Source organism: Schistocerca cancellata, chromosome 4 (genome assembly GCF_023864275.1).
Source record: "Schistocerca cancellata isolate TAMUIC-IGC-003103 chromosome 4, iqSchCanc2.1, whole genome shotgun sequence".
NCBI classification, from domain to species: domain Eukaryota; kingdom Metazoa; phylum Arthropoda; class Insecta; order Orthoptera; family Acrididae; genus Schistocerca; species Schistocerca cancellata.
The window spans coordinates 683,062,997-683,078,328 of record NC_064629.1 but is presented as its reverse complement, the minus strand read 5'-3'; the positions used below and the strand labels follow the sequence as shown (position 1 = coordinate 683,078,328).

General features: G+C 36.9%; 1 protein-coding gene across 2 annotated transcripts in view; it reads left to right on the top strand.

Annotated features, from left to right (window-relative positions):
• The window catches only part of LOC126184836 (acyl-CoA synthetase short-chain family member 3, mitochondrial), a 518,174-nt gene extending 507,140 nt beyond the window's left edge, over window positions 1-11,034 (top strand). For both annotated transcript variants that reach the window (XM_049927427.1, XM_049927426.1), the window contains exon 14: window positions 8,301-11,034. In XM_049927427.1, the coding sequence (XP_049783384.1) occupies window positions 8,301-8,396 (96 nt within the window). In that variant the 3' untranslated portion in view covers window positions 8,397-11,034. The remainder of the gene's footprint in view (window positions 1-8,300) is intronic.
• The last annotated feature ends 4,298 nt before the right edge of the window (window positions 11,035-15,332 follow it).

Sequence of the window (15,332 nt, the reverse complement as noted above, 5' to 3'; positions counted from 1 at the left end):
TAGATGACTCCTGATGAGAACTATCCGATGCAAAAGCATTTTACAGTCTATAATGATCAAAAGAACAAGAATCTTCTCACCATGTTTATGGAATAAGTACTGTTATAAATGCAAATCATGTCTGATGAATGAGATTTTCAGTTTAAAGTACATCAAAACAGAGAAAAAAATACAATGATGGAAATGGAAAGTGAAGCACCAGTCCAATATTTATCTAATTTTGTAAAGAGATTCATCACGTAACAGGTATTAAATGACTAAAATTTCATTCCAATCATAACTGAAGTTTATCAACATTATTATGAGATATGACCCATATGGGCACGAAAATTTCTTGTATGCAATGTGGCAGTGAAGCAGACAGCTTCTGAATATCATCTTGATGAATATCATGCCACACCTGCACCACACACTGTGTCAGTTAGTGAAGATTGCTGGTTTGAGGCTGGTATAACTGTAGACATCTTTCAATCACATCCCAGCCATGCCCCATGGGTGACAAATCAGGAGTTGGGCAAGTGAATCATGGGCCATATAGTTCTCAAGGAGCTTGTGGTGTGAACTTTGGTGTGGGATCTTGCATTTTTCTGCTGGAATTTGTTATTTGGTACCACAGTCATGAAGTTTATGACAAGAGGATTTACCATTCTTGCCACTTACTGGTGAGAATTCAGCCTCCCTTCAACAATGACCAAATTAGTCTGGCTATCATATGCAATAGCCCTCCATACCATGGTTCCAGGAGCTAGAGAGGTATGGATCTCAGGAACTGCTATTTCATGTGTCCTATCACTGGGACATCTACAGACATGTTGGCATCAACCAGATCATAACAAACAGAAGAGAGACTCATCACTGAACACCACACAATGTCCCTCAATGTCTCAGTCACCTCTGGCTCTACAGCATGTAAGTCTTTGTTGTCTGTGGTATGATATTAGTGGTAAATGACACGCACACGCGTGCGTGTGCATATCTGTGTGTGTGTGTGTGTGTGTGTGTGTGTGTGTGTGTGTGTGTGTGTGTGGTTTTCTGAAGAAGGCATAAGCTGAAATCTCAGTGTGTAACAGTCTTTCCATTGTGCCTGTCTGCAATTCAACGAGTCACCTTTATGCTGAATAGCTGTCTATCCTTTTCATAAAGTTGTTGTTGTGCAGTCTGTTAGTACGATGCTGCCCTGTCCCTCATGCAGTCATGCCAATGAGTTGACCTTTCTCAAAGTCTGAAAGATGGCCATAAGCTGCACGTGCATGTCCTCTGGGACTGCTGTACTGTTTTGTGATCTCCATATGAAATAATCCAGTAGAGTTAGACACACCCAACAGCTGTCATATATTCACACCATACTTCATCTGTAACAAGGACTTATTTTTGTACTGAAAATTAGCTCACATAATGATGAAATTGTAATCGTGATGTCCCCCAAGCATGGAAATACAGGAATAGTAGTTTGGTATAATCTGTTTAAGGCATTCATGGTATAACACTTTCCATCTCTGTAATTGTAATTTTGACAAGTGTGGAAGAAGTGGGCCATTAAAAAAAAACCATTACTCTCAGTTTATGTAGCTCATGTTGCAGCCAGATCATATGTATATTATTCCTAACATACCTTATTTACTTACTCTAGTTACAGAAATGGGAAGAATACGCACTGGTCTATCCAATGGCCTGTCACTTGCTTCCAAAAAGTACAGCAAATCTGGAAGCTCTGTTGGGATTTGCCATCTTAACACTATTTCATCACTCATCACACTTGTGGCTACCCCACATAGCTATCAGGCACTATCAGCTGAGTCCTCATGGTTGCTGCCGGGAGTCACAAACCGTCACCAGCTGGCTAGCTCATGACTCATAAATATGCCCATTCATATGTCCAAAGGCAACAAGTATTTCTGTCCCATGCATTAGAGTGGTGTCAGTCTGAAAAATGGACCCTTAAACATCTTGCAGTACATGGATAGTCTTCTTCTAGCCTGATCTTATATCATATACAGTACTAAATAAAGGTATTGGAGTCATCATGATATTGGTTATTTGGTGGACTCTATGCTTTAAACCTGAGATCCCAGGCACCTTACTGAGGTTTCCCCCACCACCATACAGTGTTGAAGTCATAACCATGGCTCAGGATCCAAATAAACTAGTCACGGTTTTTTCTCCTACAATTAACTAGACTATGGAAAGATGAAGGCATGGAGCATATTGCTGCAAATAGCAATATGGGTCTGTACTGTGTGTGTGTGTGTGTGTGTGTGTGTGTGTGTGTGTGTGTGTGTGCGCGCGTGCGTGCGGTAAACAAGTGTTGATGATCTCCACATGCTGGCTGTTGAACATTTCCTTCACAAGCAAAAGTTAAGTTTGGGATATGACCCATGGTCAAAGTCCACTGTTAGTTCTGCATTATAGATCATCTGCATCTGGTTAGCAGTGAATGAAAATCCCACTTCAAGCTTGACTTTGGTGTAGCTAGCAACCAGTGCATCTGACACAGCACATGCCCACTGCATATCCTGTCACGCCTGATAACATTTCCACACAGTGGCAATGCTAAAGCACTTGCAGAGGCAATCTATCAGTCACAGATCATTGAAACTGTAATCATTTTACAGTCCTGCTGCTTGCAAGAACATGTATGAGACTATGTCTACTTTGCATAACTCTTCCTGTGTGCTTAATTTTTTTGTCAGTCAAAACTGAATGCATCCTTGTCATGAATTTGGAATGTAGTAGTTCAACTGCGAAATATATGTTGTACTGTTAATTTACTATATAAAGGAAGCAAACTAAAAAATTTTTATTGATATGAACAACCAAAAAATTACTTAACAAAACTGGAATATTTTCAACAATATTATGAAAAGGACAGATTGTTGCTCACCATATAGAGACGATGCTGGGTTTCACACAGGCATAACAAAAAGACTGCTGAACATGTGAGCTTTCGGCCAAAAGGCCTTCTTCCAAAGTAGGTAATACATACGCATTCACACAAGGCACACATGCTTGTGTGAATGTGTGCACAGGCCAACTTCATGGGGCCTGCGGGATCCCAAGCCCCCTCAAAAATGTGTTGGGGGGGAGGAGAGGGGGTCGAGGCCCCCCCCCCCCCAATAATTTAAAAAAATTGTTAGTTATGTTATGCTTTGTAATATCACAAAACTATGTTGTAATTTTTTATTTTCCTTGCTTGTCGATAGTTACCTTTTAAAATACATTCAGTAATTAGTTAAAACAAGTAATTATTACAGTAGCAAGCAGGTTAACTGAAAACAAGTGGTGTGAATGACGATAGTGTTACGGTGCTACGGGCACACTTAGAATTTTTCTGAATTAGTCTGGCACCAGCGGGCCAGTGCTGCAGCCACAGTGACATCAAAAGGATTGGAACAGAAGAGCCTTGAACCCTCTGCCAGCATTGCCTTGACGCTTCAAGACATTATGATGCTGCAGCTATATAAAGCCCACCCTGCTGTTGCAGTCATTCAGTGTGGATAGTTTCATTCAGTGCATGCTGCAGACATGTTTATTGTTCTGACTTTAGTGTCTAGTGGGCCATTTTATATGACTATATTTTATTCGTTTACTTTAGTCTCTTATTAATTGTGAATTAAGTTTGCAATGGATAAATTTGTTACCAAAAAGGCACACTTGGAAATTGATGATACTGCAAGTCAACTTCCAACAGTTATTGTGTCATCAATTGCTTCGTCGTCTTCGGGCAAGAACCATTCACAGCCAAAATCTGGACAATCTGGTAAGGGAAGATCATTTCAGAAGTCTTGGTTGATCAAATATACATGGCTAGAATATGAATCATCTACCAAAAAAGTTTTTTGCAAAACCTGCAAAGAGGCAGATGCTATTACTATTTTCTTCAAAAAAAAAGAAGATGCATTTACTTCTGTAGGGTTCTCTAACTGGAAAAAGGCTTTAGAAAAATTCTGTCTTCATGAAAATACATTTACGCATAAAGAAGTTGTTCTGAAACTAAATTCTATCACTAATCAAAGTGTGGCCTCCCAATTGAATGAACAGTTAGATGAATTGAATGAACAGTTAGATGAAGAAAGGCTGTTTAGCTCTTGAGACAAGAGCCACCATGCAATTTCTATGCTGACAAGGACTAGCAGTTAGAGGGCACAAAGATGTAAACTGAAATTTTTTTCACTTGTTGGAACTCCAAAAGAATGACATACCTGAGTTTAAAAATTGGTTAGGGCATTTGGAGTATAAGTGGACACCCCACAATATTCAAAATGAGATCATTTATGGACTAGGAAAGTCTGTGTTGAGAAAGGTATTGGCTTCAATCAAGAAGACTGAACATTTTTCTATTATGGTTGACAAAACAAGTGATTCTTTGATTGACAAGCAAGTGTCATTTTGTATTTGTACTGTTGATGATTCTTTAATCATCAACAAAGACTTTATTGGCTAATACGAGACCCACAACACTGAATCACAAACTCTGTTTAGTATTTTAAAAGACGTTTTTGCTCATCTTGATTTTTCTGTGGGTAACTTAAGATGACAGTGCTATGATGGTGCTTCAAAGATGAGAGGTAATTTCAAAGGACTAAAAATAGTTAGTTTTGGATATACAACAAAAGCACATTATGTGCACTGCACTGCTCACAGTTTAGACTTGGCAGTTGTAGACAGTCTCCACCATCTCACATCTATGAGGGATATTATGGCTTTAGCCAAGAACTTAATAAACACTGTAAGGGGATCCAACAAAAGGATGGGACTTTTCAGAAGCATATGCTGTGAGAGCGCCAATGACCAAGCTGGCCTGTGACCCCATTGCCCGACTCCATGGACTATGCAAGCTTCTAGTATCTTGAGAATACTGAAAAACTTTGAAGAACTTCTAGAGTTTTTTGAAGCATTTTCTGCAGAGGACAAAACAGCAGCAGGTTACAAATGTGCAGGCTACCTTGAGTCAATGTTACAATTTAAGACTTATTTCTTTTTATGTCTTTATTGCCATGCAGTGAACCCAGTAGAGGATGTCAATGAAAAAATTCAATGCCCTCAACTAAGTGTTGCTGATCTGGAAAAAATATATGAGGGCTTGATTTGTATATTGAATTAAAGGTGTGATAGTTTTGAGCACCTTTGGAAATTGTGTTTGAAAGAAAAACATTCACAAGTTGATGATCCTTCACTTCCTTGGAATCAAAGTATACCAAAGAAGTATGAAAACAATGAAGCCAGCTCACTGCACACTTTCAAAACCCCAAAGGAATACTACAAAGCTATTTACATTGAAGTTTGTGAAACGATGAAATCTTGCACTACTGAGCAGTTTGCTTCAACCGGACTCACACAGGTCATTGCAGTTGAACAAGAGTGCTAGCTTTTAGTAAACAGAGGTGAAACAAATTTGGATAAATCAACTGAGTTGTTCAAAAATGACCTAGACATTGAGAGACTGCCCTTACACTTTAATATGTTAGCCGATATCGCTAATAAAAAACAACTGGTCTTAAAAAACATGCGTGATATAAGAAAGTACATTACACAAGATTCTGTAGTTGGAGAAATGTTATACAAAGTAGGGAAATGCATTAAGTTTCTCCAAGTAGTTCCAATCACAGCAGAACAGTCATTTAGTGCCCTTAGATGTCTGAAGTCATATCTCCGATCAACAATGGGACAGAAGCGATTGAACAACTTGGCTGTTCTTCGTGCCCAATGAGATGTTTTGGATGAATTGGATATCTGACCAGTCATCAGTGACTTCATATTCAGTAATCCAGTCAGATGGTTGACATTTGCACTTTTCTAAAGACACTCTAACCCTAATAATGGCATTTGGAGCAATATTAAAAATCTTTATAAAACAGAGAATTAAATACATACACAATGTCAAATTTTCAGTTTCAAAATATTGGCACTAGTTTAGTACTGTATTACTATATTACTATAGTACTGTATTAATTATTTTCAAATACTTAAATATTTTTATTGTGTAAGATCCAATTAAAACCCACTATTACATATTTTTTGACTGAAATTATTAGGCATACAGTATTAACTTTATTAACTGTATTAAAGCATTAACTTTGGAGATTTTTTTTATTTAATGAACCCTGAGCCTCATTCAAAGTAAGGTGAAATTAGCTATTTCACTTCTTAATCAAAGTGCTGTTACTGCGTGAGAGCAATATTTTATGTTTTATTCTTTTAATGATAGTTTAGGATTTATTTAAATATAATTTCAGTCTTTTCAGAGCTATATATTCACTGCTCTGTAATAGTCTATGAGCATGATTATTACTGTAAATTAAATTAGCTTTTTACAAAAAATACCGTGCGTGTTTATGTTTTGTTTCTTTTTCCAAACACAAAAAATGTCAGCCTTGTCAAGTGTCGAGTTACCGACAGTCCAGTTTTCAGAATTCTAATATTGATCATATGACTCTAAAATGCTTAAAAACTTTAAAACTCACTATTTTTCATCTAAAACAGTCAAAGCAGCTAAGATCCTTAGACGTCAGGAAGGCATCTGGCCCAGACAGTATCCCCGTAAGATTATATGTTGACTATGATACAAATATAGCGCCATTCTTATCCATCATCTATCAGAGATCATTGGAACAGTGGAAAGTTCCACAGGACTGGAACAAGGCCCAGGTCATATCAATCTATAAAAAGGGGAGAAAATCAGATGCACATAATTACCAGCCAATTTCATTGACATTGATTTGTTGTAGAATCATGGAACACATTTTGTATTCAGACATAATGACCTTTCTAGACTCTGAGAAGCTCATCTGCAGAAACCAGCATGGTTTTAGGAAACAGCGGTCATGTAAGACACAGCGGGCCCTCTTTGTGCATGGTATACAGCAGGCCCTAGATACCGGCTCCCAGGTTGATGCCATATTTCTAGACTTTCGAATGGCGTTTGACTCAGTTCTGCATTGCCGCTTGCTCCAAAAAGTGTGTGCTTATGGTCTATCCAATGACATATGCGGTTGGATAGAAAGTTTTCTAACAGAGAGAGAGCAGTATGTCGTCCTGAATGGGGTGACTTCAACAGGAACAAGCGTAACTTCAGGTGTGCCCCAGGGCAGCGTAATAGGTCTGCTGCTTTTTACAATTTACATAAACAATCTGGTTGATGGTATGACAGTGGCATTAGACTGTTTGCCGATGATGCTGTTGTCTACAGAAAAGTAGTATCACACGAAAGTTGTGAACAAATCAATGAGGATTTGCAGAAAATAAATGTTTATTGTAATGACTGGCAGTTATCTCTCAATATAAGTAAGTGTGACCTACTGTGTATAACAAGGCGAAAATCTCCATTAATGTACGAGTACAAATAATTGCCCAGTCTTTGGAAGCGTTAACATCTGTCAAGTATTTGGATGTGATAATTTGAAATGATCTCAAATGGAATGATCAGATTACACAAGTAACAGGCAAGGTGAACTCTAGATTGCAGTTTGATGGTAGAATCCTAAAGCGAAGCAGTCCTTCTACAAAGGAAATTGCTTACAATATGTTAGTTCGTCCAGTCTTAGAGTACTGTTCGTCTGCATGGGACCCTTATCAGTTGGGTCTGATTCAGGAGATTGAGAAGGTCCAAAGAAGAGCAGTAAGATTTGTGACTGGTAGATTTAGCCATCATGAGAGCATTACAAATCTCATAGAAAGTTTGAAGTGGGACACACTTGCAGATAGATGACGTGCTAAACAGAAGGGGCTGCTCACTAAATTCCAAAAATCGATCTTCGCCAAGGATGTGGAGCATATATTATTACCACCAACTTTAAAATCATGCAATGATCACCATTCAAAGATACAGAAAATTAGAGCTCGTACTGAGGCGTTCAGACAGTCGTTTTTACCTTGCGCAATCTGCGAGTGGAACAGAGGGGGGGGGGGATAATGACTTTGGCACAGATTGTGCCCTCTGCCACACATCGCTTGGTGTCTGGTGGAGTGTATATGTAGATGCAAAATTTAGTAAATTTCCCGGGGCAAGACTCCCGGTATGCCCCACCCCCCAAAATGTTTTATAAGTTGGTGGTGGTGGTCGTGTGTGTGTGTGTGTGTGTGTGTATGTGTGTGTTGTCAACTTTGGAAGAAAGCTTTTTAGCCAAAAGCTCACATTTTTGGCATTCTTTTTGTTGTGCCTGTCTACAACTCGGTATCTCCCCTATATGGAGAGTAGCAATCTGTCCTTTTCATAATATTGTCCACTGTTTGTAATTTACTGATATTTCAGATTCAAAAGAATTTTTACTCATTATGAATATTATTATTTTCTTTCTTTTCAGATACCAGGTACAATTGAGGACCCAACTGTGTACAAAGATATCAAAAGAGCATTACAGACCCTAGGTTACGCCAAAACAGCTCCTGATCCTCAGTGAATATATTTCTCTTGTTGATGCAGAAGAAGGTACAACCAAAAAGAAATTTAGAAAAACACTTAGAAGTCTCTTGGAAACATACACTAGTTAGAAGTTACATGGCAAATGTATCTCTACAACCTGAAAATTATAGATATGCTGTAGTGAATTATTCAGATAGTAATGAAGATGAAGCAGAAAGTAAAAACAAGTAGATATTTAATTTAGGTCAGTCATTACTTTCTACCTTAAGTGAACAGTATATACCTAATGTTTGATGAAATTACTAAGAGACTTCTTTAAAAGTACAAACCTTGTAGACATTCTTGTGTTTAATACATTCACATGTAATGACAAATGTTCACCAAAAGGGGCTGTGGAACTCTAAAGTGCCACACTAACTAACAAAATTAGCCACAGAAACAAGGTATGATGTACAAGTAACACATTCTCTCATTTGATAGGTTCATTATAAAGTTGGAATTACTGCTTTTACATTGACAATTATATGCAGTACCAGAAAAAAATTATGATGTGCAGAAAAGTAGGAAAAAAATTATACAATCGTTGGTCCCTCGACATGAACATTTAGTCTGCCAATATGACACAATCATATACCAGGTCCCTTAATTATCCAGTCATGAAAATGTGTAATTGCTTCAGTTTCTTCAGATGCTTTATGTAATACATAGCATTCTCTCATTATATACTTAATGATAAAGCATGTCTACAGTTTTTCCAGTATTATGTCTGAAAGATTGTGCTCGTTGCATCAATCCAAGTCAGTCATTTTATTTCTTGATGTAGATGTAAGACAGTGCTATATCATTTTGAAGACATACTCACTTCAAATTCCACTGAAACCTTTTTCTGAATGATACCTATTTTATTTCCATAGTATTACATACATGAAATTTAGGCACATGGAGATGCATTGTCTTGTCATCATTCTCTTAGTTTCACATTACTGATTCATATGAAAAACATTCCTTACTGCAAATGTTGTCTTTTTGAGCTTTATCCAAGTGAAAATGTGCCCTGCTCTACTTTTTGTGTCAATTTCATATTACATTTGAAACAGTTAATGGAATTCATTATTTGGTTGTTATAATATAACAAAGTAAGTTCTGCATTGTATTCCATTTCTCATCATACAGCACTAACTAAATTTTAGAAGCATTATTTGATTGCTCATGTGGCACATTAACAAACTGTACAAACCAAATCACTCTTTCATAGAAGGAAAGAAGTTAAGAACACACATGACATTTATGTTTGCCACATGAATTTTATTTAGGGAAACTCAGTATCTGAACACTTTTTCCTCATAGTTAGAAGAAAATCTGACATTAACCATATAATATCTTGGAATTAGAAATCTTGGATATTTTTCATAGAAGTGGATTGAATGCTACGAATAAGTAAGATATTGTTGAAGTAAAACCAGCAGTAGTTATTAATGTTTTTTGCTCACAATTTTCACAAAATATATTTCCTAACAACATAGAATATGTGTTGATAAATTTCACAAGAGAAACTACATTGAGTGGGACACTACAAACAGTATTTAGTTCAAAACTTTTCTAAAGTTGTGTTTTATGAGGAGAATGAGTTTCTAGCTTTTATTTTCAAGGTATTTAAAAATAATGTACACTTAAGTAACATAATCATTACTTTAAGGTAAATTAATGTATAAAAATCAATTTTCAGCTTAGATTCTAAACAAGTTTTGTTATGTTTAACTATTTGCCATCCAACTAAGGAGATCACATTAACCTTTTTTGTTTTGTCTATGTAAATTGAGAAGCTTTGTATAATACTTTGAACTAAAGGTGACTAATATAATTCCTCTCACAATATTGTGTAGGTTATATTGGTTACATCTGTAGTTTTGAAGAAAAGTTGTCATTTGGCTTGTAAAGTCCATAAAATAGTAATTAACTATTCTGATCATTCAGTGTTTATTCTCATGCTAGCTGACACTTTGAAGAAATGTATGACTATGAAACATGGAAATAACACTATGAAATTTTGCAGTTTACTGTCTAATTTCCCAATTTGTGTTGCCAGTTTAATTTATACATATGTAAATAAACAATTGTTTAAGTGCATAAAATGTAGAAACACTACAGAAAAATAAATGACAAAAAATACAGTAGTTCTTTTACACAATCCTGCTATGTGAACTAGATGTGTGCTTGATGTGTATTGTCCTGTTATTAAAACATTTTCTTGCCCACTACCTGTAGCAGGTCTCATGATCTGATCCAACTTCCTTGAATTGATTCTCAGTGTCAGTTTCATTTGTTAAAGTTGTTGTTTGCTTGGCTTATCAGGTTGAGTAGATCCTATTCTAGAAAACTAAATAACAAAAAATTAATATACTCAGTATCAGAAGAATTCTGTGGTGAATACTTGAACAGTCTACTTTGCCACAGATTTTCCTACATAACTTGCCTGAGTTATAGTTAGATATGATTTAGTGAAACATGATTCATACATGAACAAACATTCATGTTTCCATTTCATTTATCATAGAGGAATTTCTTAAAATTGTTACTCTTTCAGTTAATCATCTTTTGTCAGATACGTACTACATAGTAAATCGCACAATCTTAATACTGCAGTTGAATAATGTAAATGCTACTAAACGTTACTTTTTTTTTTTTGGTGATACAACAGTTATGAATTACTAACAATATCTGGATCTTATTAATTAGATATTCAAAATAATATTGATCACCACTCACTGTAATAACTTATTTCTAATAAAGAAACTAAAACCTGAGTTATCACTTCTTGTTTAATTATTTTCAAAACTTTCCTTATTAATTTTGCTTTTCTTACTAATGTAATAATATTGGTATTGTTGAACCTTTTAGTGATATTTTACCTAAAACATTGTAAGATTAAACCTATTTAAACTTTTGATACTGTAAGAGAGTGCATCTCTTACATACTTGTCTTCCAGCTGTCCTAGCTGAAAATGCTGCATGTTTTCGAAGTGTTCATTTGGTTGAAACAGTCCCAATTTAGGCAAGTTTGCAAATATAAATAATAGTGAATGAGTATGACCAAGAAGTATCAGTGACAACACCCAACAATAAAAAGGTATGGATAGCTTAGATCAAACATTTATTCTCATCCCACAACAGTCAAACTCATGAATAATGACCCTACAGTGGAAAATGTTTCAACTATAAATGCAATGTTATTTGAACATGTGACACATAACCGGGGCAGTTAATGTGCTAGCAGTTTCCCTTACATAATAAGTTATTTAACTGGTACGTCAATGTGAAACAACAAAGCACCTCAGATTCACTAAAGACCAATGGTTCGTCTTCAAAAATACACTTCACTCTTTCACCCCATTATCCTTTAATCCACAAGCAAAATGTTGAAGTTTTTAAATCTCTTAATAATCTATCACCAAAACTAGGACAATTAACTGTACGTTCTGACTACTAATCAGAGTTTCACACTCAAAATTAATAACTAGCAGCTCACTACCAGATTATATCATCAAAATGACAGACAGGAAACAGAATCTAAGTTCCAACCTGATGTTCTGAGACTCACTCATAAAATATTAAAGTATGAAACCAGTATGGCTATCTCTCTGCCAAAAAGCTGTCACCCAAATGCTACTCAAACCAAAATAGATGTCACCTCATTGAGTAACTTGTAACTTGACGTGACAGACAATTTTAAATACCCTCACATCAGACCACCAATAAATAATTAAATATAAGTAAACATTGTGTGCTTTATATTAAGTATCTTTATGCACTCTTTTCATTGCCACTCTTAGGATTTAAATTGAAACTTGAGCTTTTACTAGTACATCAAATGTTGAAATTTCTTATATGAATGCAGCCCTGTAACATTCTCAACAACAACCAACATTTCAAGAAGTGAATAGGCTATCATTTTTAAGAGATAAGTCTCTAGCTTTCTTTGCCTTACACAGGTTCTGTTTTCAACAGGATTAGTTGTATGCTGAGAAAATACAATGTGAAGTGTATTTTTCAAATGCCATCTATGATTAGGGCCCACTTTGTGTATGCAAAGAATTGTCTTAGTATGCGTAAGGCAGGTGTCTGCTATATATCCCCTGCAATTGTGGCACGTCATCAGGTCCATGGAAGACTGGTGTATAAAGCATAAAAATCTCACATGCTCACAACAGCCAAGAAAACCTACAATTACATACCATTTCCTAGCTACTAATCATACAATGAAATATAACAACACATATAACTGGCATGTGTTTCTAATTACTGGGGTAATGTTAACAAGGAAGTAGAGATTAAACTGGCAAGTGACCTTATCCATAGAGACTAAGGTTTTTTGCTTAATTTCTGTTTGGAGTCCTTCTCTTACCATTGACAAGCAAATGAGAAACAGAGTTAATGATACTTACTCACACATTGTTAATTAGTATTTCACTATCAATAACATCTGAAATTTGTCCTCTTTGGTTGTATGGTGGTGCTAGTCACATACAATGTGTGCTGTCTTTCTGCATATGCCATCTTTTGGATCCTGGTTCTCACTTCATTTGTGCCTTGATAAACATTACACCACATTGAAATGGCATGTATGTTTCTTAATGGACAAATGAATAATTATGCAATTAAGCATTAAATAGATCTTTAAACTACACATACAGTTCAAGAAAGTGATTGGCCAAGGCTACTCAATGCTCTATATATTACATGTGTGAGAGAAGGACCAAGTGTTGAGGCACATTTTTGTACTCAGATGTACACTGGTGTCAAAAACAAAATTAAAGCAACAAATCGCTGGTTCCTATATCACACAAACTATCAACAGATGTTCATACGACTGTGTTCTGCATGCACAGAAGATGGCATTCCAGTCAACGGACAACCACGCCAATGATGACATCAGGGCACCTGTCAAATGGGGTAGTGTTTGCCGTATAGTCCCAAATCCACAATCGCTGTGTACACAGTCACAAATGGTGTGGTATGTCACAGAGAAGACACCTACCAGACTCTCTGCAGTGGAGGGCAACAGGAAGAATGGAAACAGGATAGTCACAAACTGATAAGGCCTGATGGCTTAATGTGAATCATTCTGTTGTTTTTCAGATGTGGCAACACTTTACAGAGACCAAAACTGTATCCCAAAGACCAGGGCAGGGCCGACCATGTGTGTCATCAGAAAGAGAGGACCATTATTCTGCTGGAAGGGTACGATGGTACCACCGTAGTACTGCACATCAACTGGCATCTGACCTCACAACATCCACTGGATATGTTATATCAAGGCCAATGACATACAGAAGGCTTCAGAAGAGTGGCCTTTATTGTCGGAGACCTGCAGCTTCACAGAAGGAAACACCTAGAGTGGAGTCATTAACATGCTACCTGGATAGTCAAACAGTGGGCCAATTTTCTTCCACGGATGACTCCCTGTTTGGTCTGGAGAATGATTCTCGGTGGAGTCAATCTGGAGGGAATGTGGAACATGATTCTGGGACCCAAACACTGTGGAAAGAGACCAATGTCAAGGAGGATCCCTAATAGTGTGGGCAGAGATTATGTTGATCACTCGAACACCTCTTCATGAAATTCTACCGATGAATTGGTAAGGTTTAACTGTTGTTGGGTATGAGATCTTGGGACTCATGTGCAATTGTTGTGTGATGCTGTGGGCCCAGGCTTTGTACTGATGGATAGTAATGTTTGACATAAAGCATGGGTGGCTGACATTTTCTTTGAAGCAGGAGATATTGCACACATGGCGTGGTCTGCTGACTCTCCCGATTTGAATTCGATAGAGCATGTCTGCAATGCACTAGGCAGATGGTTTGCATCACATCGGCATCCACTAACCAGTCTCCAACACTTACAAGCAGCTCTGCAGGAAGAATAGGGTTTATTGCCTCAACATGGGATTGATGACATCATTCGCAGCATTGTCAGGTTTGTATTGCTGCCAGAGGTGGTCACATTAACCAGTTGTTAGAATGTATGTGCAAAACCATTAAGCTGGAAAAAAATGAAGAACATTTCTGTGTACCATTATGCATTTTGTAGTTGTTTATGGTCTGTATTCCTTATGTTGTTAGCAATTTACTATCAACTGTTTTACTGTTTTGTGGCAAAATAAATGCCATCTTGCCATATTTCCATTTGTTGCTTTAATTTTGGACACCAGTGTAATTAAAATACGCTGTAATGTGGACTGTACTGAAGGACATAATACCATATAACCAGATAACCAGTGCTGATGATTTCCTCCTGTGGCTACTCTCTACCATCTCATCTGAGATTGTGACTACATAAAACTGCATGCAGTTAATTTTTATGTCTATTTTCTATAAGTATGGATTTTGCATACTCCATAATTTTCTGAACTTTTATGCAACAACGATCATCTAAGTGGCAATGAATCTGTCACTGATGTGAGCATTCTGGGGTATTTGGAATTTCTGTAGGATTGCAGTATTCTAAATCATGGAACTAAATTTCTGGAAAGTAAGCATGGGCCATATTAATACCTTTATAGGAAATTTGCCAGTGTACACTCCCCCCCCTTTCTCTCCAAAAACAACTTCTAGCAAAAGTGTTAATATTTTTACATACATTAGTTTATAAATTTATCAGCATGAAAACAAGAAGTCTCAAAAATGGAAAGGAATTCTAGAACATTGCAAACCATATCTAACACTATATGTGTTATAACCTTTAATTCACAATTAAATTGCGTGGGTATACAAATGTAGAAACAATAGTGGGTTTCATGCTACCAACTCTGTATCTCTCACTCAACTGCCGTGCCGTGACATGCGGCCGGCGCCGTTCATTGCTAGGTGGCGCTCCCGCGCTCAGCCGAGCTACGGAGCGCCTCTATCGCCGTGTTTGCGTACTGACGTAGCGGCACTTTTAAATCTCGTGGCACTGTCACAACACTTTTCCCCCC